Genomic DNA, 24430 nt, shown 5'->3' with positions numbered 1-24430 from the left:
AAGTCAGTCTTTCTACACAAATGTGTTTATCAGTGTTACAGAGAGATGTTCCTGATGTTTTACACTGTTCATGTTCAGCAGAGAGGGAAACGAGGCGATGTCTCACCTGTGAAGTTACGATTACACATGCATGATAACATCCCATCTTGAATTCAGTGGAATTATAAAATGAAGACGACATTATACAACGGACGATGAAGGCTCCTGTTTGCGAGATGCAAAACAGTGGGAGCTGTCTTTAGAGGTGCCCTTATAAAGGACGGGAGACAAAGAGATCCAAAGAAGAGATGAACTGAGACTGAACGATGTCTGAATACAGAGAGGAAGAAGGAGAGTTTCTGATGCGCTGTGTTTGTGCGTGAATGTGTGTCAACAGTGTAAAGATGTCCTGAAAGGAGAAAGAGCTGACACAGCCACTGAATAAAATGGACTGTGCAGGAGCAGATAATGAGTAAAGAGTGTTTTTTTCTTTATTACTTTGGTACACAATAGCAAAAGAAGAGAGAGACGCAATGCGAGTTGGTGAGAGAACAGGAGATGAAGAGTGGGAGGGAAGGATGGATGAGAGAGAGGGAGAGAGAGAGAGGGATTGCAAAGAGGCTACTTGTGTGGAAAAAAAATAACATTGACTCCCAGGGGTCAGCGTTGCCATGGAAACACAGCTCCAGCATTCAAAGGGTAGTGAAAGGGAGTGAGACACACATATGTACACACTCTCCTCACACCCAAACACGGCGCAGCATATTTAACTTATATGCATACAGAAATGAACAGAACAGTAATGCTCGCCAGTCGATGAATGAACTTAACGCACTTCATTTAGCCTTTCACAGTTAAAAGAGAATTGATTCACAGTGCATTTCTTAACAGCTGGAGACCATTTCAGCCAGGACCACTATAGCCAAAAGATGATTGATTATTTTCATCTGCAGTACTTCATATCTGGCATTACGGCTTTGCTCTGGGACCTCCCTGTGTGTCCACAATCATAAAAAGAGAGCCAGAGGAGGAAAAAGCAGCAGCAAACCCCTTACTCACAGGCTGGAGCAGGAGTTAGTGATGACAGACACCACACTGAAGTGGGTTTCAAAGCAGCATGCAGGGTGCAATAACTGTAGGCTAACTAAAGTAATTTAATAGCCGCCTTGCATGTGAGAGTTGCAAACTGGAAGCAAAATATCAGCTGAAGCCACCAGCTGATATGGGCCATCATTGAGATCTGTTGATCTGCTGGAATTGCATCTTCCCTCTTCTTCATGTTTTGCTGAATGAACAGATTAAAATAGTCGTAGGTGTTAATGTGAAATTTACGGGAGGCGCAGTCGTGGCAATTGCTCCACCCCTTCCACAAAAAACATTTAACTATGTGGCTGAAAGTTAGAACTGGTGGCAATTCTAACACCTATTCTTTATCTTCGTAAACATGTAGCTAATTGTATCTGATTTGGAATGGAACTTGTTCAAGTGCTCTGCTGGGAGGAGCCAGAGACGCTGAACATGTGGACAGTGCAGACTGAGCCACTAATGAAGCCGTTAATGCCTTATAGAGTTGAACAGCTGTAATAGGAGTCTAGCTTGCTGGGAGAAATCTGTTTTTAAATGTTATTTTGAGACAAAAGCAACACATTCTTTTTTTTAAGTTTCTATCTGCTGATTCGCTGCATAGTTTTTTTTCTAGCTTTTTTATGCCGCTCTCTTGATATTACAGGTATGACCTTTTAAGTTGGACATAGAGATTTAGTCTTGTAAACCTAAAATAACTCTCTTATGGTGTTACAGAGAAGCTTGCCAAGTAGTCAGACTAAAAGTGAACACATTTCACTGAATTTGCCCTCATTTCTCTGGGTTTGCTCTAAGGTTAAATTCTGTTTATGGCAAGGACATTATGCAGTTAGCTATAAAGTTTGCCGTTTCCACTTTTCAGGGACAGGTGATTGAAGTGATTCATGTTCATTTTGTAAAACAAGCTTACTTGTTCTGCTTTATATACACTGTTGGTTGTTCATATCGGTGGTAAGTGCAAAATGACATTAACCCTCAAAAAGATAAAATTATCAATTTGTTTTTGCCCTCAGTTTACTGGTGGATAATCTACAATAACCCTTTTGTATGAAAAGGTTTACACGAGGGCTGTCTGCCACAAACAGATCTGATGTCTGCAGGGAGCTAAAGTCTGAATGAACTGCGTATATGAAGGGTTCACTGCTGCTCCACTGACGCAGGCAGTGAGTGACGCATCCCACTCTGCCGCAGCGCTGACCTCCGTGCACAATAAAAGCGTCACTTTGCTGACTGAGAACAGACCAGAGGAAAGTGTGAGACTCGTGCCAGCATTCAACAGCAATAATGGAAAAAGCCCTCTGCTGCAACTTGTTGCAATATGTGATCCTTTTCTCTTTTTGTGCACACAAGACAACAGAAATAGAAACAAACAACCTGCAGCAGATGTTGTGGACTTCTGCTGCACATCAGCCACCTAGCAAATAAATGAATGCCCTGCCTGGACTGCTATCTGTGGTCTGTCTGAGTGAGAAAAATGCTTATTAAGTGCAGAAAGAGAGACGTTAGGTCGGAGAAATGGGTGGACAGCGAGCGGAAAACATCACTGAGTTGGCATTGATGAAGACAGGGGAGTAAAATAGGAGAAAGAGATGGTGGAAGGGGATTATTGATTCAACAATCTGAGATAAAACATGAGCAGAGCCACAATTTTTTTGTTTTCTGGCTTTCCATGTAGAGCACGATGGGAAAAAAAGAGCAGGAAGACAAGGTAAAGAAGAATGTAAAGGCCATTTCATTATTTTCCCTGTCTGACACTTCTCCTTTAACCCCCAGCCCCCATTTGCTGCAGTTTTAAGCCGTGCAACATTGTGTGGAGGCAGCCTCGATTACAGAGGCTTGCTGCCACGCCGAATCCCGTGTGCTCTGCACTGCAGCTTTCTGTCAGGCGGGAGATGAATTTACATAGAAATAGAAAATTAGTGAGAAGCATGAAGGAGGGAGCGGATAACAAGAGCAAATTCAAACCTGCAGACGGCGTCACATTTTTGCTTCTCACTGCTTCAACTTGAATATTAGCAAATTATCTTTTGCCTGACCGTGTTTGTTTGTGAGACGTTTCTTTGGGATTAACAGGTTTTTTTTTTCTTTTGTCGGTTCGTCATTCCTCTCAGACAGAATGGAAATTTGTAGCTAGTTTCTATTGATTAGCAAGCTGTTACGGCGAGGCACAACACAGCGATGCTCCTTCAACATGTCTCTTAGCGTCCTGCTGCTAACGGAGGCTTCGCTACAATCTGCCGTCCTGTGTAGATTCAGGAGAAGAGCAAAGTGCTAACAAAGTGTGAACACTGCTGAGCGATTTTAAGGATTCCTTCCTAACACAATATAGTTTTAATACTATAAAGCACTGAAAGAGAATGGGGTGAAATCATTCATGAAATATTTTCCTTTATTGATTTGAATAATATTACAGTGAAGTCACAATAAATGTGCTGTGCTAACATAGCGTTTTATGTGCTTTATGTTGTTGTTGCATCATCCACCCACTCACACCCACATCACTGGTGACTGAGCTGCAATATAAGGTGCTGGCCTGCCATTTGGAGCGTCAGCGTCTTCCCTGTGGACACTTCAACATGTGGCGCGTCTGGGGACAGAACTGCCACATTTAGTAGAAAACCTGCTCTACCACCTGAGCCACAGCAGCCCGTGATATAAAATAATCAACCTGATCTGTAGTACAGCGCACCCAACTGTTCTACATTTAATAACTCATGCACCTCATTCATTTGGAGAGAAGTTAAGTGCTTTGGTTATGTCACAACAGATAATCTACAAACTCTCAGAGGTCACACAAATGTGTGCAATTTTCAGTATTTGTTATTTTTTAATGACTGAAAGTGTTTTGAAATTATAATGTGTCATAATTCAGTCCAGATGTGTGTGTGATGGGAAATGATGAAAGTTTGAAAATCATTAGAAAGACTAAACATGCAGGGATACTGTGCACAACTCATGAAGACCTCACAAATCTTGAACATGAATTTGAATCTTTTTTTGTTTTTGTTTTTGTTTACCAATAACTGATTGTAATTGACTATCAAGGCCTTTCTAAATGTCTCTTAAATGAGCCCTTGGGCAATCTTTTCACATGCGTTTAGACATTATGTTTAACAGTATTTACTTGGCTGCCGTTTGGTCAAACTGTTTATGGTAACCTTGATTTAAAATGTTCCTTTAGTCTAATCCAGGGATGTCAAACTCATTTTAGTTCATGAACCACATCCGGCCCAATTTGATATAAAAGGGAGCTCGACAAAATGCAAACCATAACATAATAAGCTATTGCAAGTACATTCTGAGCATGAAAGAAGAAAGTTTAAGGAATCACCCATTTACGAAACTGATGATTCACAGCCTGCAAAATCTTGAGAAAAACAAGCACAATTTTAACAATATGCCTAAGTTTTTCCACACTGACTCAGTTCACTGTCATTACACAGAAATGCTACTGTTGTAAATCAAAGAAGCACCCTGGCGCTGCGCCTTGGCTACGCCATCCTCCTTCGGTGTGGTATGGCAGGCCGTGAGTAATGTCTTTTTCAGTAAGACGGCTGTTAGAGATGATTCTGCAGCCTCTGGTTAGGGTGAGATTAGCAAACGCACTCGTGATCTGATCCTTTCTTAACACGATGCAGGAAAAATCTTCATGGTGTAAAATACTGTCAAAACTCTGCAAACACTCATTCTAATCTGAACAGATGATTATGCTAATATCTACTGCTAATAAGTTAAGTAACAGTCAAATTTTGGATGTAAACATTTGTACAGATATCCTCTAAGCTGATAGAGGATTTGTGAAAAATTTGAAAAAATAAAATAAGATACCACTATTTGGCACTGCCTTAGATTTCATACAGCGGTCTAACCGTACATCCAAAATTCTGTTCAGGGGCAACGTTCTCCGGATGGATTCAGTGAGCAGATGAACCGGGTGGGGGTGAAAGTAAAGATGAGGGATAAAATAATGAAGCGACAACCAGCAGGAGAACTGCAGAGAGGAAGGAGCTGAAAAGATTTTACTCATGAGCCCTTTCATCCTCTGCACTCTGCACTGTAACATTCACACACACATCCACAGAGTGTCGGTGTAGAAGTGGGAGGATAAACAGTGGTGTACAGTGATGTCTGCATCCCTCCTGGTGCTACCGATCACATCTACCATCTTTATAGCCGACTGATTCTCTGCTAATGAGGTTCTAGATTTGTCTCCGCTCCTCCTCCGCTTGCTTCACTTTCTTTTCTCGCATTTATTTCTTTCCATATTGTTGATGCTTTTTCCTTTTTAAGGTTTCATAAACGTTAAAACATCTGTCAGTCCCTTAAAGCTGTGTAGCTGTGTACTCTTTGCGTCTTTCCTTATGCTGTGCTGTACTGTTGTAATTTTCCACTGTTCATTTCTTTCAATTTTCTGTGTTCAGTAAAGCAAAGCTCTTCTTGCAAGGTCAAACACAACTCACTCCCACTCCCACACACACACAAACACACACAGTTTTAATATGAAATCATCAACTTCATCCTGCTTTTATTTAGCTGACGCTGTTGCTTTGACTCGCTCCAATGACCGACTCAGCCAGGCAGCTCCTACCTACCCACAATCCCATGCTCCCAGCACCTTTCTGCAGAGCTGCCACAAAGAAGATTATGTGACAGTTGGCAGCACGCAGGCAATCTCTCCTACAGTGACAACTCTTTCATTATTTCCCCCCGTTAGCTGCTCAGGTTTAAAGCTTTTTGTTAAGGTTTCAGTTTTTTCTACGTTTTCTGATCTCAGGTGTCTCCTGTTTTCATTTGATTTTTTTCCCCTTCTCTTTGAAGAGTTTTATATCTGCTGGGAGAAACTTTCTTCCACAGAGCAGAGGAAGGTCTGGCTTCTATCCAGCTGCTGACAAGAACGCCCTACGGCTGCAGCTGCTGAGCTGAGGTCAAAGGTCAAAACCAATCTCCTGCTCGTGAATACACTCATGCAAATAGTTTGAAGGAGCAGGGATGTGAAGTGTTGACTTCAGCAGGGATGCCAGCTTAACAGATAAGTCCAAATCGATATTGGGATGATTGGATTCAGGAACAACTTGGAGCGTGTTCAGGGTCTGACTGTTGGGACTCTCAAATAAAAAGTTCAATTACCACAGTTCAAAACAACAACACGAGAGATGTTTGGGTATTTTTCTGGAACTGATTAGTTCGTCACACTGGGTCAAATCCTAACTCGACAAGTCATAGACATTAATTGCTCTCATTAATCTCCTTCCACCAGTTCATGCTTTTAAGCAATAAACTCCAATAAACCTTATACATTACTCACTGGATGTTCAATGGATATCTGTTACAGGAAATAAGTCTCCAACCTAATGTACAAATAACCAAATAACTGTACAATTAAAAATAAATTATAAAGTAGAAGACATAGAAGAAAACACTAAACTGAATCCTTCAGTATTTTGTATCTGCTGATGGTGCTGCAGAAAACATCAGCGGTGAATGACACTGAATGAAGAGCTTGCAAACATTTGCCATTTAATATATGGACAAATAATTACTAAGATCTGTCATAAAACATATTATATTACTGTGATCCAGAAGGAACCTTTGTAGCTACTAGGTGCTTTAATAAATTTGTTAAAATGTAGAAGATTAATGAGACGTTGACAGACTATAATTAAACGCCCTAAAAAGATGTTCTTGCTTGCTGCGATATGGTCCACTTGTCTCCACGTCCTTGTGTTTAAGCAGGCAGGCTGAAGGAGACAAACGCTTTGCTCTGCTTCATCAATCAAAACGTGTCACTTCACTTTGTGTATCAACAAATGTGTGTACGTATTTGTTTTTTGTCTCGCATAGACAAGTCAAAGTGATAAGCTAACAGGGGTGCCGGGATCACCGAAGCGTAACGATCCAAGAGAGCGATGCTTCATTTCACGAGCAACCTTAACGACTAGCGCAGACACATGTACGCTCACAGACACTGCACGTTGCAGTAGCTTGTTAGGGCTTGACCTTGATGTGCAGACATATTAACACGCAGCTTTTACGGCCAGCTGCCTTTCTCGAGTCATTCCCTCCTGTGTGTGTTCAAATTTCATGAAACACCAAATCTGCAAAATGGTTTCTCTGGAATCTCCTGAGGTGTAAGAGGCTCCTGTTCCCATCCTGATTAGCCGAAAACAAAGTCTGTGCAAGTTTATTTAGAAAAATCAGGGTTGTATTGTTTATTTGAGACTTTTACTTGAGCACCAACACAACTCGGGGAACAAAAAAATCAACTGAGGATTAAGAAACATCTAATAGCACGCCTGCTTTTCACATGTACATTTATCCAAATCCCTGCAAGAATTCACTTGCATTTATCCTTTCTGTTTACTTCTGACTGAAAATATCCAAATGGCATTTATGAATGCAACACAACCTCTACCTGATTTTAGCACGCTGTTCCTTATTAAAATTTAGGATTGTCATGATGTAATGATGACATTGTGTTACAAACGTTGTGTTGCAATCCATCCAGGTCACAAGGCCATTTGTCAGTGTCATCAGTGGATGCTAACATGAACACACACACACACACGGCTGCTCACACACATCATCATGCACCGATTCACAGTTTCATCCATATCCATGTGAGAAAAACAAGGACAGGCAAGCACACACAAACAAAACAAAACACGCATGTTCTCGGCGATCTCCCATGAGCGCACGCGCACAAACATGCAATGTGAGCGGACGGCGAACAACTGTTGAGGCTGCTGCAGTTTGAACTTTGAAGTCTTAAGCAGGGGACTTTAGTTTAATCTGCCTCCTACTGATCCACAGGCTTAGTCACCTCTCTCTCCCTGTGTCATCCCTCTTTTTCCACCGCTCTCACCGGCTTTCTTCTTTCATTCTCTGGCTCGCCCAGAAGCACAGAAACCCCCTTAGAGGTTAAAAATACCAGAATGACAGAAGAGCTGGGCTACAATGACCAACAGCAAGAGAACATGATGTTAACTTGGACGCATATACAGAACAGACTCCTATACATACCCACGCACATGAATTTATAGCTCGTATACCACATCATCTAACTTTCAAAGACCTCAGGTCTTGTTCTTGCTCCATGATGAGGGTTTCTCTCCCGAGAAACTGCCGTCACAAGTGCAAGCGCAGAGGGAATATGTGCGCAACGTAAAATTACATTACATTTTCTTGCTTTTAGAAAAATAAAGCTGCTTCAAGGACATTAAGCGTTTTTGGGGGTTAGTTTTAAGCATCATTTTTTCTTTATTCGCCTAAACCCCCTGCATGTTAGGTCACCAAATTGAAAATATTTCCATTTGCTTACATTTAAATGCAACGCGTTAAAAAACGTAGATACAAAATGTACAGATGTGGTCTTTTTAATTTGTTTTTAAGCTTTTCGGGTGGGTGTCATGACAAGGGAGCTTTTGACTTATTTCAGGGGATTTAAAGGGAGTGTCTGAGCAGCAGGAGGATTATTCCTGGCTGTCATCCTGTCCTTCAAAACAGGTATAATGCAGAATTACTGATGTGCAGTTTTTCATATATTTCAAAATGTTTTATTTAATTCTAGCACATGAGTTTGCAATATGCTCTCCACCTGTGGTATTTTTCCAAGAGTATGATATTTCTAAAGTTCATGTTGGAGAATTAAAGCCTCTTGTTTACATTTTGCATGCGTCTTGATCACAGATGAACAATAAAAACACCAACCTGATCATAATAAAGATTTGGCAGCAGTCATCTATCGCTGAACAGAAAGTGAGCTAAACCTAACTGAACAGAATCTGAATAAGATGGTGTTATGCATTCAGGAATCATTAGACATGAGGAATGGTAAGTTTGCAAATATTCATTAAATCCCCCTCAGAAGCATTACAAGACCATACCCAGAGATAGGTTTTTTCTTCCTCCACACCAGCTTCAGTCTGCTGTTATATGAACCGCTTCTTGGCTGGGGGAATATTAACTCAGAAGCATATACACTCAGAGACGCCGTTAGCTTGCTACACTGGAGATGAAGACGAAGGATTAACTGCAACTACTTACAGATAATGTAGAAAATGAAAAACATTGTTTTAAATGGGGAGAAACCATAAGTCTGTTTGTGTGCGGACCAATCAGATGGCAAAACATGAGACGGGGAGATCAAACTCATTACGAAGCCTCCTTCTCTTCTTTTCTCCATGTGTGAGATATTTCCTTTGCAAGCACATCACACCTATTAAAAAGCTTCATCTTTCTTTTTTTAATCAATTCACACACATATGTCTGAGGAATGAATGAGATCACACCCTAACTTGATAATTCTCTGCGTGTGTGCGTGGTCTACACCCTGAAGTACAATGTGAATTTCGGGCTGAGATAATAAAACGCAGACAATCATCTGTCTTTGGAGCAGATAAGCGAGACAGAAAAATAGAGAGTGCGCTTGTAATCACGCTGACTCGGCAGCGAGGCAGACGTTGCCGATTACAGGACTGACGGGAGAAAAAAAATGGATAAAATGTTATGTAAGAAAGCAAATCGCAGAGTGTAAAATCCTGCGTAAAACATCTGCACCTTGAATTTTGACTGAATTTAGCCCTAAACTAAAGCAATGACAGATATTTTTTATATATTAACAGCCTACATGAATACATCGACTGCCTCTTATCTGGAACACCTACATCGATCCCGATCTTACTGCAGTGGAGGGTTTTGGGAGCCTGGATTTAAAGATCTCTGAAATGAAACCTAGGAACCAACTCACCTCGCCAAGTGGTTTGTTCCTGACATCTGAAGTAACCGATGAAAAAGTCTGTTTAACACGAGCAACTTTTAACCATAAATCTTGAATTTGCTTCTCTTTGTTTTCTCTTTTTGTCTTTGTTTAAGCACAAAGTCATAGTTTGGTTAAAAATAGAACCTTTTACAATGTTAAACACATCTAAATGTAATGGAAGCAGCACATATTTATATGCACTTATTCACACAGCCACTACAGGCTGCTTAACTTTGAAATGCACCTATAAACAGTAACAGCAGCTTGCACAAATTATTTTCAGGGGTGGGGCAGTTACTGATAACCATGAGGAAAAGGCTGATGAGGTAAATCACGTCCTCCAAGGTACAAAATACTGGGTTGGGTTCCACCAACTGGTCGAGTTGAGCTAAACAATTCCTGTAGAAGTACACAAAAAGGAAACCATTTGGTTTGTTACCAGAGGAATTAACAATAGATTCAGGCAAAACCTTAAGGGCTAAAAATGAATCTTATAAAAAGTTAATTGATAAAATAAGAATGTGATCTTGTGGAGCAGGAGTCTGTTTACACCACTTTATGATCACAATGCTTTTGTCATTCATGGTAGCCAACAGAGGTCAGCTTTTTGTGATGAAATGATCAGCCGATCCTATAATGCCAAAATCCCGGGTGCATTCATTCACTGATCAGCAGCAACAACACAGAACTTTTCCTAACTGTTGGTGTGTTTGACTCATCGTTTGGCTGAAGCTGACTTATTCCTTTCTTGCCAACTAAGCTGCGAGTCTTACACTCCACCTCTATCATCTGACTCAAAGTGAGCCAGGGGCCTTCCATGTTTTCCTCGCATTCACGGCACGCTTCCTGTGCAGGCCTGCAATAACAGGAAGTAGGAAACAGGTGTTTGCAAAGGAGGTGAGAGATCACAGGAAATGACCAAACAAAGTGGCTGCTTGGAAATACTAGAGCTGATGCGAGTAGAGGCATGTGCGTGTGTGTCTGTTCACTCTTTAGCGCTGCTGTTATTACAGCATAACAATGTTAAAAGGCTACTGCTGTTTTCAGTCTGAATAAAGGCCAGCTTGGTCTGAAAATAGCCCCAGAAAAATACCACAACAAAACCACAGACCATTTGCAGATGATCTCACAGGGGACACAGCTCCGAAACGGCTGCTTATATCTAAACAGCATAATGCAACAGTAACAGGGGAGAGGGCATGCTTTACTGGCCATATGAAGTAGGTGGTGCTTTACTACGTCGCCCACAAACGCAGTCTGGGGAGTCTCCAGGGTGCTTTGCCTTTAAACAATCACTGATGTTTACATTCGTCTGCATAGGAAGGCTTTTGTGTGAAGAGTGAATTAATAATGCACATAAAAAGAGGAGGTAACTGCTGGTAATCTAAAACGTCATCTCCCACAAGTTATAATTTTAGCAAAACGACAGAATGTGAGAGACTGTTAGAACCACATAGTGAGAGGAGCAAATAGCACAAAAACACCCGAGCTGTGTTGCCACCTTCACAAATCTACCTGCCTAAAAGTGACCAACATGTGTAAGTGGGGATGGCAATAGTGATTCTTTTAAATGGGTCATAAATAAAGTATTTATCATGGCTTGCTTCAACTCTTAACTGGATATGTGATTAAGAAAATGGATGGATGGGTGGGTGGATGGGTAAATTCTAATCCCTTGCAGACTCCACAGACCTGTAGTTGTTATGATATTACTTTCTACTCTGCTTGGAGGGCACATTACATAAATGCTCAGTGGATCTCAGCGTTTATATAATGCTTGGATCGTATTTTCCTTCTGGGCAATATCCCTCCACAGATTATCACACACTGTCCTTATGATCTTTCACAGATGAACTGTCCTTGTAGCAGCGAGAGGACACATGCATATGGCCTTTCATTTAGATCACTGTGATCTAAGCCCATCCATCTTACAGCTGTAAGTCTAACACTAAAGTTACAGTTGCATAAAACAGAAGATTATGCATTTCGATACAAAAGAATGATTAAATTAATCAAGTGGATAAATTAAGCTACCTAACCAGTACTGTGTCTCAGTTCAGATACTTCAATTAATACTCTTCCATGTGGTAGACTATATACAATATACCTACTTGGTAGTGTGGTGGGTGAATTTTGACAGAGTAATGATGTTTTAAATCTAAGACAGTAAACTGTGTTTACTAGTAATGACCACTGCAGCATTCGACTGTAGCTGTGATGCTAGCTAGCTACTTTAGTTTCACAACATGACAACTTGTCGAGCGTCTGAGCAATTCATCTTCATTCAAAATATAAACATGAACACCAAACAGTCCTTCAACACTCTTACAGTAGATTTAATCCCTGATGTAATTCTGCCATCGTCACCAACGCGTGTCTAGCAGTGACAGAATGCTAGCTAAAAGCATGGCTTCCTCCTACTAGCTTAAAAACTGATTGATGCTAACCCCCCTTCTGCACAGAAACCACACAGGGTGAGAAGTGTATAATTCACAAACACTTAACTGTTTGGGAATTATGTGCACACACATCTGGATGCACTTCATGTAGCTATACTTTTCACAGTTAGTGCACTTTATGCAATGAAAATAGCAAGTGGAAGTGTGGAAGTGTGATTGGAGATACAGCACATTAAGGCAGAGGAGCTAATCTCCTAACTGTGTTGTACTGGGAGGAAATAGTTGCTTATAACTTAAACTTTTGCTTTTAAAATAGGAGAAACTTCCTTTATTTTACTTAATGGATCAACGTAATCTATGTAATCTATGAAACTCCAACTTTATCTAATGAGATACATTTTCTAATGTAGGTTAAAGTTAAAGAAAAAAAAACTTGTTTAATATTTGTGCATCAACATATATGAGTGAATTTTGAGAGCACTCACAATCTATGACTATTTAAAGATGGATCAACACTGTCCATCGTAACATTAGCACGTGCCACAGTGTGAAGAGGGGCATGGTGGTGTTTTACAAGAGTGCAGTTGGAGGTGTAAACAAAGGCAAGCAATGAATAATAAAGGTAATGAAATCCTTCAATAAATTCTCTTCATCTGTACATCACTTCAGACCTCATTAAAAGAATTCACCCAGCTCATAAATCACTTCCTCCCCGGTCTGTCGTCCCGTTATGCGGCCTTGAAGTGCGGCGTGCTGTCTGTCGGTGTTCTTGTTGCTGTTTTTCTTTCTATCAGCAGCTGCTTATTCCACTGAAGCTCTCTGCCACTCTGCAGCTGTCGGCTAACAAGAGTTCAGATCTGCTTCCAGCTTTCAGTCACCCACTCGGCCAGTCAGGCTAGCACTTTTGGCTCTGTTTGTTTTCTCCCTTTCTCGATCTATCTTTATGTCATCTCCTTTCACACTTTTTTGTTTTCCCTCTTTGACCCAGTCTTTTGTTCCGACATTTTTCCTCCTTTCCTCCCACAGACACCCTTCGGATATCTCAAATTCTCACGCTGCTCCCCTCTTTTTTCTGTGCCAGCTAGTCCTATGGGGTCAAACACTAAATGCCAACAGCAAATGCTACAACAGCCGCGGCCTCGACAAGAAGAAGGAGGAGAGGACATTTTATCCAAAACCAGAATAGTCGACACAATCGGCAGCCGCACTACACGGGGCACCAAGTCATCCTTCAGAGGCACATGTGTATGAGTGTGTTTGTAAATGAGATCCATTCAGCAGGTCAAAGTGAGTTTGTCTACAATGGGTCGGACAAGCGTTTGCACAATGACAGCCACGCTTTTAAAATGCTGTGAGGATCTACCAAGAGTTCTCATCTTACTAAGGACAACATTGCATTTGTGTGTATTTATGTATGGCTGTGTATTGTAGTGTGTTTGGTTACTCATCGCTGACAAACTATCTTCCATGTTACATTTATGAGTATTTTTCTTTGATTTTTTCAGTTTTAAAGACAGAAACTAAGATACACTGTTCAACTTTTGTTTGATGATTTTTACACCACATGTAATCCTCCCAATTATCTGGACTTAAGTGATACTACACTAGCTTGTGATCGTACCTGGAAGTCACGAAGTAGAACAAGAAACCTTTTGCTTGTTAGACAAATGTTTTTACGCTTACATTATAGAAACACATAATGTTTTAGATGACCTTGTGTGTCCTCTTCATTTTTATTATAGTGTTATAGGATAGCAACAAAAACATACCAGATATCCCTGAGGGGTTAATGTGAAAAATGTGCAAAATTACAATAGCGTAGGAGTTAGCGTGTTTGCCTAACACACAAAAGATCTCCAGTTTGCAGACAGGAGGAAACACAAACCCCAACATTGTGCCGTGGGGATCACAAGCTAGTGTAATCCCACTGCTGCTGCCAATCCTGGGTAAATGGGAGATTTGTGTCAGGAAGGGAGTCTGGTGAAAAAGGACTGTGCCAAAACAAAAGTTTTATTAACCTCACAGAAATATTGTAATTAGTTGAACAAGAAAATTGTAATTACCAGAACTAAATCGTAGCGCAAACAAAAGCAAAAGTTGAGAAAACTGAAACAGCCAATCAACCAAGTTGCTTACAAGTTATGAGTTTTCTCAACTTTTTCTTTATTTACAGTGAGTATCCGGCATGGCCGAAGAGGCTATTTTAGTGAGGGTGTTCTCCTTCTATGTGTGAGAACATGTCTTTTATCTGTGCATTGTCAAATGCTGCCCAAGTCCATTTGACTGCCTCTCTAACATGGTATAAATAGCCTAAAGAGCAACAGGGGATTCACCATCTATTATAAGTATCTAAATATCAACAGCTATTAGCCTGCCTGTCTCCCTTTGGCTGCTCGTATCATCCAAAATAGCATTATCCAGCTGTCGGTCAGCCTCCGGCTCAGGCTCATGATGCACAAGCGGCAAATTGGACATATACACTAACTGTATACGGAGGGAAAGAAGGACACTTGAGTTAAATAAATAATTCAGATTGGAAACTGGAAGCAGCTAACCTTGGTCAGTCCAATAGTAACAAAACCGCCTACAATCTGTGCAAAAACTGAAGTGGAGAAATTATAATTTGCCATTTCTCACCCAATAACTTCCCTGGAGCCTGCAATGGTTGCCTGGCCACGGAAACCTGAGTTTGGTGTGGAAAAACTTAACAGGCCGTAAGACCATCTGTCAGTTTCCTGAACTGCTGCACCGACTACAAGCCAAGTCTTATCGGCCAGCTTCAGTGGCTCACTCACTTATGCTCTCCTAACTGAATGGGATGGAAGGAGATAGGTACCATGACCCATGGGTGTCGCATACTTTTCGACATATAATATGCCTTTCCAGTACTACATATATTAAAATGATGAAATTAACTTTTCAGACACAGGGAAACAAAACACCAGATGTGCTAATGCGCTTCAGCATCGTTATCTGCATGCAGCAGCTTTTAAAACGCAGCAGCCTTTTTGAACAATTTGCCCGTTTGAGTTCAACTCTGCTGGGTATGTGTGGGCTCGAGAATTCTCTGTATGAGTGTGTGTGTACCCAGAATTGATTAATTATGCATAAAACTCTCTTTATAACGGCACCTCAGAATTGTGCACTCTGCGAAAACACCGTCTCTGAGGGCTTTGTTGTGTGTCTGTGTGTATAAAAGTCTGATAACTGTAATTATTCAAAACTATAAAGGCGTAGCGCTCCTTCCCCTCCCCAGCCCCCAAATTCTGCTCATGACAGAGGATGAGAAATCGCAAACAACGAGGGAAAATGTACGCAACTCTAATGCAACACCCGGACTGAGAGCAGAAGAAGAAGAAAAATAGAAAATTCTGGCATAAAAATAGTTTTTCACTCTGCAGCACACATAATACATTTAGATTATTTTTTTAAATGTGTGGTTGCTTTAACAGCCTTTTAAGTATAGTTTACACTTTTTAGTGTCTAGTGCATTGTGTGTGTGTGTGTGTGTGTGTGTGTGTGTGTGAGTGCCAACAGGCATGGCTGAATGCACTGTCTGGCAAGCCTGAAGAGTCAATAGATGGAAACAATGCCAGACTTGACTAATCAATGAGACCAATCATGAAGAGAGAATGATGATAATCACTTAAACAGATTGGGATCATAATCAATGTGGCCACCCTAATTGTCCTCCATTACACAGCTGGTATTGGCACTCACATTTAGTTGTGCGATCAGCAGTGGACTGAGTCTGTGCGAAGCACTGAACTCAGAGTTTCTGGGCAAACAACAACTTAGTGAAATGGTGACACTTGTGCTGCTTCTGACTTTTGAGTGCTGCGCCAGACAATATAGTGTGGGGCGATAACAGCGGTGTATGTGCTAAAACCACAGTCCTGCTTTTAATGCTATAACCTAATAATCAGCCGCAATGTGTTTGATGAACACTGATGCACTGTGATCAAAAGTTATATTAGAAATGTCTTCTCATATCTGGATCTCGGTGGATGGACAGTTTCTTCCTAATGTCACAAATTAAGTTAAAGCCTTTGATGCATTCCTGTACCACCGAATGCAATATTTCTACCACTACCAAAGTCCAGGGGTTTAAAATCTGTATGGACAGAAACAGTGAGCTACCTACGCATTACACCTAGAGAAGCTGCTAGGTCATGGAAACCCATGAAGCTCCTGGCGCACAGTTTTTGTGCTGATGTTAATGCCAGAGGAGATTTGGAGCTCTGAGGTTGCAGATTCAGCAGAGCGCTGGTGACGTTTCTGCACTTGGTCAATCCACTCTGTAACCTTAAGTGGTTTACCACTTTGTGGCCGAGTTGCTGTGGCTCATATATGCTTCCACTTTGCAGTAACACCACATACAATAATCACAGAATATTTAGGTGGGAAGGAATTTCACACTGATTTCACACTGATTGCTTCAAGGTGGCTTCCTTTTAAATTGCCTGTTGTAAATTCAGTGAGCTCATTAGAATGACCCATTCTTTCACACATGTTCCTAAATGTAGAATGCATAGCTAGGTGCTTGGTTGTATATACCTGTGTCAAACTGGGAACATCTAGATTTAAAGATTGCACCCACTACTTTTTTTTCTTTTGCCAATTAATATTATGAAAATATAACAACACACACAGTTAGAGATAAGAACCCGAAATAACTCAGTAAGATTAGCTATAAGTCATGCCCACACTGTGTGTGTGTGTGTGTGTGTGTGTGTGTGTGTGTGAGTGTGAGTGTGAGTGAGAGAGAGAGAGAGAGAGAGAGAGAGAGAGAGAGAGAGAGAGAGAGTGATCTGGACACTTGCTCACACTTCCTCCCTTAGTGGGAAGTCATTTCCTGTTGGGATGATTATTTAGGGATTTGGCACAGTCAGCATGTGTGTGTGTGTGTGTGTGTGTGCGTGGTGGGCAGGCCTGCAGTTGATGTCACGTGTTCGTGTTCATGTCCCATAAACTGCAGCCTGTTTTATGTTCGCATATTACAACGAATCTCATCTAATTCACTCTCTTTTTGATCTTTCCACCTTTTTATAAATATTTCCTTCTAATATTACTTTCTCTACTCCCTCGCTCTCTCTCGTCCTCCCTTGTGTGTGTACATATCTGTTTTGCCATCATTGTTTTCCCTCATGTTGTGCCTCATTCAACTTTACTCAGGCAGAAAATCATAGCCCATACACAGAAACAAGCACACACACAGTTCGCCATTCCAGAGAAAACCAAGGAAACCAGTTCGTCTCCTCCCTACCTTACACACCCAGCCGCCTCTCACACAAACACAGCTAATAAACAGTTATTTAAAAGAAAACAAGAATTCATGAACATTAGTATTTTATTGGCTTTCCTTGCATCCTATAATGAGACTGACCTGTTTGACTCGGTCCGGGTTGACGGTGGTCTGCGGCTGCAGGATGCTCACCGGCTCTGTCTTCTGGGTGCTCTGAGGCATCTCCCTCACCTTCTCAGCGATGAAGTCATGGACACCATTCAGTGCCTCCACAGTCCCCTGGATCAGACACACACGCTCTGTTGTGCCTACACAAACACACACAAACACACACACGGATGGGTCAGTGTGTGAGCTTAAACTGGTGGCTAGTGGTATCGTGATCATCATTTCAAGCAAAGATAAATAATAATCATCACTTGTCACGATATGAAACCATTCAGATGAGTACTTTTAATCTCTTGAGTACTTTTATGAATCAGCGTGCTGTGCAAGCCTGTAAAGCAGGGTGGCAGCAGCACACCACAGCTGAGCGCTACTGCAAGAAACATGCAGAAGAAGACGGCAATCCTTATAATTTAGTCAGCAGTTATTTCTATCAATGTGATTCCTATATTTACAAGATCTTTTTGAAATTATGACTGACTGTATCCCAGCTTTTTTCTCAGCATTTCAGAGAGGTTTCTGCAGCTTGGTGGGAAAGCACAGAGAGCAGGTAGAGGTTTGATGTAACGCAGCTCTTTCAGTTTAACTTGAACGTTCAGAATTTTCTGTTTTCATCTTCTTTATGCTGCTGAATAGAAATAAAACCAGCCATGGCACATGCTTCTATTCAAAAAATAACAACTGTGAGATAAGTAAAGATCGCAGGAAACTGTAATGATCCCCACTGGGAAATAACACTGCAGCAGCGGGAAATAGCAACAAAGAGAGAGAGGGGGTGAAAACACCAACTATCAAGAAATAGAACAAAAGATCGAAGTGGAGAAAAATGAACTTTGTATAGGTGCTGTTAAAAAACACAACAGAAAACCTAATTACAAACTTGTAATTACACAAATAACAAATGAAAGTATTGATTTAATACATCGTGCGTTTGTATATTTGCCAGGGAGAGAGAAAGCTGTTCGGAGTCAAAGCTAATTAGCCGCAGTGTCCACGAAAGCTAGTAAAACATGATATTCTTCACCTCACAGAAAACATCAGGGTTCATATTTCCTCTCTCCTTCTTCTGAACATATCGGCATCGCTCAGTTTATGTCTGTTTCCAGGATTTCGTCCAATCAGGAAATTAATCCCCAGGGCACAAGAAAAAAAATCAAACATGCTGTAATAATTTCCAAGCTTCTGCTTCAGTGTGTACACCACATGTGTGTGTGTGCATTAAAACTGAGCATCGGCTCCAAATAAGCTGGACAAAGTACATCACGCAGAGCTGTGGATGCACGGGGGATTCGCCCTCCACTACTTCAGCAGGAGAAGAAAATCAAAATGCAGCTTTTAGCTTCAGTTTAATGACGTTTGCATCTGCTAAAGATTAGCTACAGAAATTGTAATAATATACAAAAAAACCCACTTATATGGCTTTTGACAGAACCGCAAAGCACATCAGTTCAGGATTAATGTCATGGACATTATTACCGTAATGCAATTTTAAAGTGTAAATTAAATTGAAAAGCCTGTACTGAATTACCTCTTCACTGTATTGTTTCTTGATGTAATAAAAGAGGAGTCAATGCGTAAGATTATGATGATTAATAAGACCGGACAAAAAACACAAATTCTATATGACTTTTTCTTCTTTTTTGTAATGAAATCTGATAAAATAATGCAAGCAAAAACTTTTATTAAACTGGAACTCAAGCTCCACGGGGCACAAGATGACCTCATAGCAATGTGCTGGAGGAGCAGAACAATGAAAATCAGATAGGTTTCTGCCTAATGAAAATGCATACAATTGCTATAATACACGCTGTATGCAGAGAGAAGGGCAGACAGACACAGAGGAGAATCTAGGCCAATGCAAAGCCTCTCAGACCGGCTGCACTTTAACAACGCACTGAAACTAAATCTCTTTCTTTCTATCATTTACTATCACTCTCTCCTCTTTTTTCTACTTTTTTTGTCCTCACACACACTTTCTTCCTCACTCTCTTCCTCCATCCCTCACTATATCTCCCTTTCTCTATCCCTATTTCTTCACCCTCTCTCATCTCTCTCTTTCCCCCTCCCCCTTGAGTCCAGTACTTAGTAGGATCTGCTCTTATCTCGGCCCAGCAGCGTGTCATTTAGCTCTTCCTGTCCCTTGCCTCTCCCTGCATTGTTGGACCGTCTCGGTTTGGCCCAGCTTGGCCCTGTGTGGCAGCACTGGAGAGGAGGGATTGTGGGTTTTAAACTGCTATATTTGTGCAAGGGTGTTGGGAACTGATGACATATTGCAGAAGCCGAACAAGAGCTTCTTTAGCCAAGAGAGACTGTTTCAGTGCTTTTAGGATTTTGTTTGTAAAATTCTGCACAAGGAAACATTTCTAAAGGGTGAATATGTTAATTAGTGGACAGCCCTCAGATGAAGAGCTGCACATGCAGAATGAAGAGGTTGTGACAACTGACACTAAAAATAAAACACACAGCACATTACGCATTTGCAGAATTTGGCTACCTGGCCTTGCCGAACCTTTGCAATGCCTGTTAGCTTTACAGCGGTATTACTTCCCATTCCTATTTTTACAGTTTGGTGACAGCAGTGACAAACAGCCTCTGATGACAGCAGCTGAACGCTTCAGTTTGAGCGTGACGACAGGCCAACAAATCAAGCTAAACATTGGCAGTTCTCAGTTGTAGCCTCGCGCTACCGTTGTGTTGGTGAACATTTCTTTCTGCTTTTTAGTGAGTATCAGTGAGCGGAGCGGCATGACCATCGGAGTGTGTGTCTGTGTGTGTACGTGTGTGACGATACTGAGGAAACTGGGCCTCGTCTCTCCCTGACAGCTGGTGCCCTCTGGGTAATCTGGACCCGTCCAATCAGAAGCAAGGATTAGCAGGCCATTGTCTTGGCATGAGTGTGCGAGTGTGGGTTTGTCTTTATGTGTAGATTGTAAATATGGGTACATGCATGTGTGTGTGTGTGTGTGTGAGACTGTAGCAGAAAAGGCCATTCTGTCACTGGAGATCATATTGAAGCTGCCGTACAGCTGTGCTGCACCAACAAAGACCTGCTTAGTCCCATTACAAAAATATTCACACAGAGATCAGTGAATATGCATTTAATAAAAAACACATTGTGCTTTTCATTGCAGGCCAAGCGGATCCCAAAGCACTGCTATAATTTCTTGCACACCTTTTTTTCCCAGACTGGAATCAAGAAATAGTCCCTGAGTCATTTTTGTGTTAGCAAAATAAACTTTTTGGTTTTTGTGAGTAATTTCACATAATCAAGTGTGGCACTCTAATGTGTAACAGCACTCTAATCACCATCTTTGCCTAAACATTTTCTGGAAATGAAACTCACATTGATTTTCTTTCCTCACTTTCTAGCATATTGGATTTTAAGAAAAGGATATACGGATTTTTGACTTTTGAAGCAGTGAATCGAGCTGTGAAGCAAACAGGAAGTAGGCTCATATCTCAGCAACTGTTTCACGCATTGACATTAAACTTGGTGCATAATTTGAAGCAATGGGGTTCATTATCACTGTGACACATTACCACTCATGTAAAGTTATTAAATGTATGCATCCAACAGATATGGAAAAATTAGAGCATCCATTTGGAGTTGTGTTATTTGAACAGTTTTTAGTTTTCTTTCTCTTTGGTCTTCAGCTCCTGAGATAAATTTATGTCTTTGTCTTCTGGTTGTTCCACGTTCTTCTCCCAGCCAGTTAATAAATTAGACTGTCAGCAGGTAGTTTGTCTGATGAAAGACTGAGGAGAAACCAAAAGCCGTTCCCACACACTGCTACAGCCCTGAACCACTCTAGACATCACCAAGCAGATGCACATGAAGAAAGCGTACGTCCGACTCGATCAGATCAGAAATTTACCTGCCAGCTCCCTGCTACAAAGTCTGTATGCTATCCGATTAAGCGTGTGTGAGAATCAGCAGGTAATTGTCTGGTGAATTCACAGTGAGGGAACAGGCATCCTGCGTCCTGGCTCCAGCATGCGCTGCTCGGGCAGCTCCCTCGCCTAAACCAAATTGAGTATCTCCAATAGTGACAGTGTGTGAGAAGTGAACTGGCTCTCGCCTGCTGTGTGCTACATATGAACAAAGAACAAACATAAGAACAGAAAAGATGATAGAAAGATGATATCCTGACCTTATTTCTCCCAACATTAACCAAAGTTCATGTGCAGACTTTGTGTAATCTAAACTTATGGAGCTTTAAACTTTAAACTGTACACACAGATTTTACCATCTTATCTGGAAGTTGTTATCTCACAAAGCAGGAAGACTGAAAAAAAATATATATATATTTTATATATTTAAAAAAATTTAATTTAGCTGCTAAATGAAGAGACACACGAAAAGGCTGCTGATTATGTTCATGTTTTAAGGGGCCGTTTGTGTTTTAATTATCATGCTCATTCTCGTGTCTCAATGTCTTATTTCCCTGCAGGAAAAGCGTAGACAGTGAGCAACATACAAATGCCAAAACAGCACCAACATAATAGAATTTATGCATCCCTCAGAGAGCGAGCTCTGTTGGCAGTCAGTTCTACGCCGGTGCAAAAACATCACTATGTGTTTGTGTGTGTGTCTTTGTATATGACTTGAGCATTTCCCCTTGTAAAACGAACTTCATCGTTTGACATTTTAACGGCTGGAAGCTTTTTCCAGACTTGACATGCTGCAGCTGCTGAAGTAATATCTGTTCAATGTTGTTAAACCTTCTGTGTTTACATAATGTTTTAAGGGCATTTCTTAGACACAGAACACAGGGCAGGAAGAAAGACAATAAAGTCCTTATTTATAGCATTGCTATTCACGAGTGTGGACATAGTGAAGTTGTGCTTTCTTACTATGGTTTAAAAACTGCAGGTGCTTTCATGCGGTGTTGTCAGGCCTTGCTGGTAACGTTTTTCACATTGCTGCACGGATAATTGAAACAAGAGCAGTAAAAAGAAACACCAGTTACACTTACAGCAACAACAGCTAGGCAGCACCACTGAAATGCATTTCATAATGAGATAATGTCCCCAAGTTTTGGAAAACGTGAGTGCAAAGATGACAAAAATCAAACATTTATGATTTATGAACAGAGCACAAATAAATAGACTGGAGCAAACCACAAAGGAGCAAGCATTACAGCCTACGAAACACATCAGAGACACAAAGAACTAAGCTCCAAAGTTTCAGGTCAGGAGGTTGGTCAGTTCCTATCATGAAACACATGCAACAGTGCCAGCAACAGCTGAATGATGCCACCGAGTTCGAAATAGCAATGAAATCTATCCACTCGTGCTGCTGTGGGGCATTTCTATTAACTAACTGGCAATTGTTTTTCTGGATGCAATTTACTGCACAGGTTGCAGCTACTAGTCTGGTGTCGCACAGCACAAACCGGCAGCCATAAAACACAAAACCCCGACAAGGGTCATCCCCCGGAGCATTAACTTCTGGAAGAGGGTGACGGTGATTGGAAATGAAAAGAGGCTGTGAAATTCATAACAGACGTGAACTTCAGCTCGCAATTTCCACAGTGACCAAGTGACCCAACAGCATTTCGTTCAACACCAGAACACTCATCATCATCATCATCATCATGATCCAGGCTGTGGACTCTGGCAGTTGTTTTTATTAAAGTCTAACTAACATGACTCACTCCTTCCTCCACTGCTCTCTTCCTCCTCCTCCACCTCCTCCTCCTCCTCTCCCTGATGACCAGAGCGGCACCGTAGGAAGCAGACTGAAAGCACAGAGAGCTGCTTCTCCTCTGATTTCTGACTCACAGCAACATATGTATGCTCAGTATGGTGATGCATACTAAACTGTAAGATGACTGACACAAGAATGTCCCTCTGTGCTAAAAAAAAGAGAACAATAACAGCCACATTAACACGACAGAGATCAAAGAAACTATCCTGCAGTGGGAGGGGACACGCATGTCCTCTGCTACTGGAATACTGAAAACGGAAGAAGGAAGACGCTTAACGTTTGCTTTGTTTACAGTGAGAATACTTTGAACGAGGGTAATGAATATGAGATGAGGATAACCGTGCAGTAAGTATTGTGGGCTTGCACTGAGTACACTGATGTATTTGCAGTGCGTCCACTTAACAAAGATGTCTCTCTGTCTGTTAATTGAAACAGAGCGGTCAACCTACAACCGGCAGCCATGATTCATTCTGTCCAGTCTTGTCCAGCTGGGGGTGGAGACACGGCCACTTTGGGGCTGCTGTAGCTGAAAGCACTTTGCACGGTGACTGAAATGTCACACTTGCTCCTGTGGCTTTAAAAGTCAAAGATGTTGAAAATGTGCTACCTCGGTAACATTAAAGCGAGAAAAATGACATTATCCTCTCTCCGATCCTATTAACTTGCATTCTCAGAAATGAGCTAATTTGATCTTAACGATGTAGTAAAGGCTGGGGTAGTTTTGCTATTTTTATTGTTTTGTAAAATGCCTCCTGCAAACTTCCAAATGTACAAAAACAGTAAAAATCTGGAGGCCAAGCAATTCATTTGCTCATTTTGGTGAATTTTCATTTTTTTTTTAGTATTTTTAGTATTTATTTATTTATTGTCATTGTCAAGAACAATGAAATTGCGTTTGGGGCTTCCATACAACCCAAAAAAAAGAAGAAAATAATAAATACCCCTTAAAACCCAAGTGTACATATTTAACCCAGTGTGACTCCAATGCAATAAGACAATCCTTAGCAATAATGTTCGTAGAAATTCAGACAAAGACCTGAGAAACATGACAAAATACAACAATGCAACCCATTCAATATTATTGTACTGTG

The 24430-nt window shown here is 41.1% G+C and overlaps 1 protein-coding gene across 2 annotated transcripts in view; it reads right to left on the bottom strand.

Annotated features, from left to right (window-relative positions):
* The window catches only part of nova2 (NOVA alternative splicing regulator 2), an 89484-nt gene that overhangs the window by 12684 nt on the left and 52370 nt on the right, over positions 1–24430 (bottom strand). For both annotated transcript variants that reach the window (XM_085244174.1, XM_085244175.1), the window contains one exon: positions 17606–17772. In XM_085244174.1, the coding sequence (XP_085100300.1) occupies positions 17606–17772 (167 nt within the window). The remainder of the gene's footprint in view (positions 1–17605; positions 17773–24430) is intronic.

Source organism: Mchenga conophoros, linkage group LG14 (assembly GCF_057382185.1).
Source record: "Mchenga conophoros isolate Kocher_MC1m ecotype Shallow Benthic linkage group LG14, M_conophoros_male_GT1.1, whole genome shotgun sequence".
NCBI lineage: Eukaryota > Metazoa > Chordata > Actinopteri > Cichliformes > Cichlidae > Mchenga > Mchenga conophoros.
Note: the sequence above shows the minus strand (reverse complement) of the source record. Positions and strands in the feature narration are given on the sequence as shown.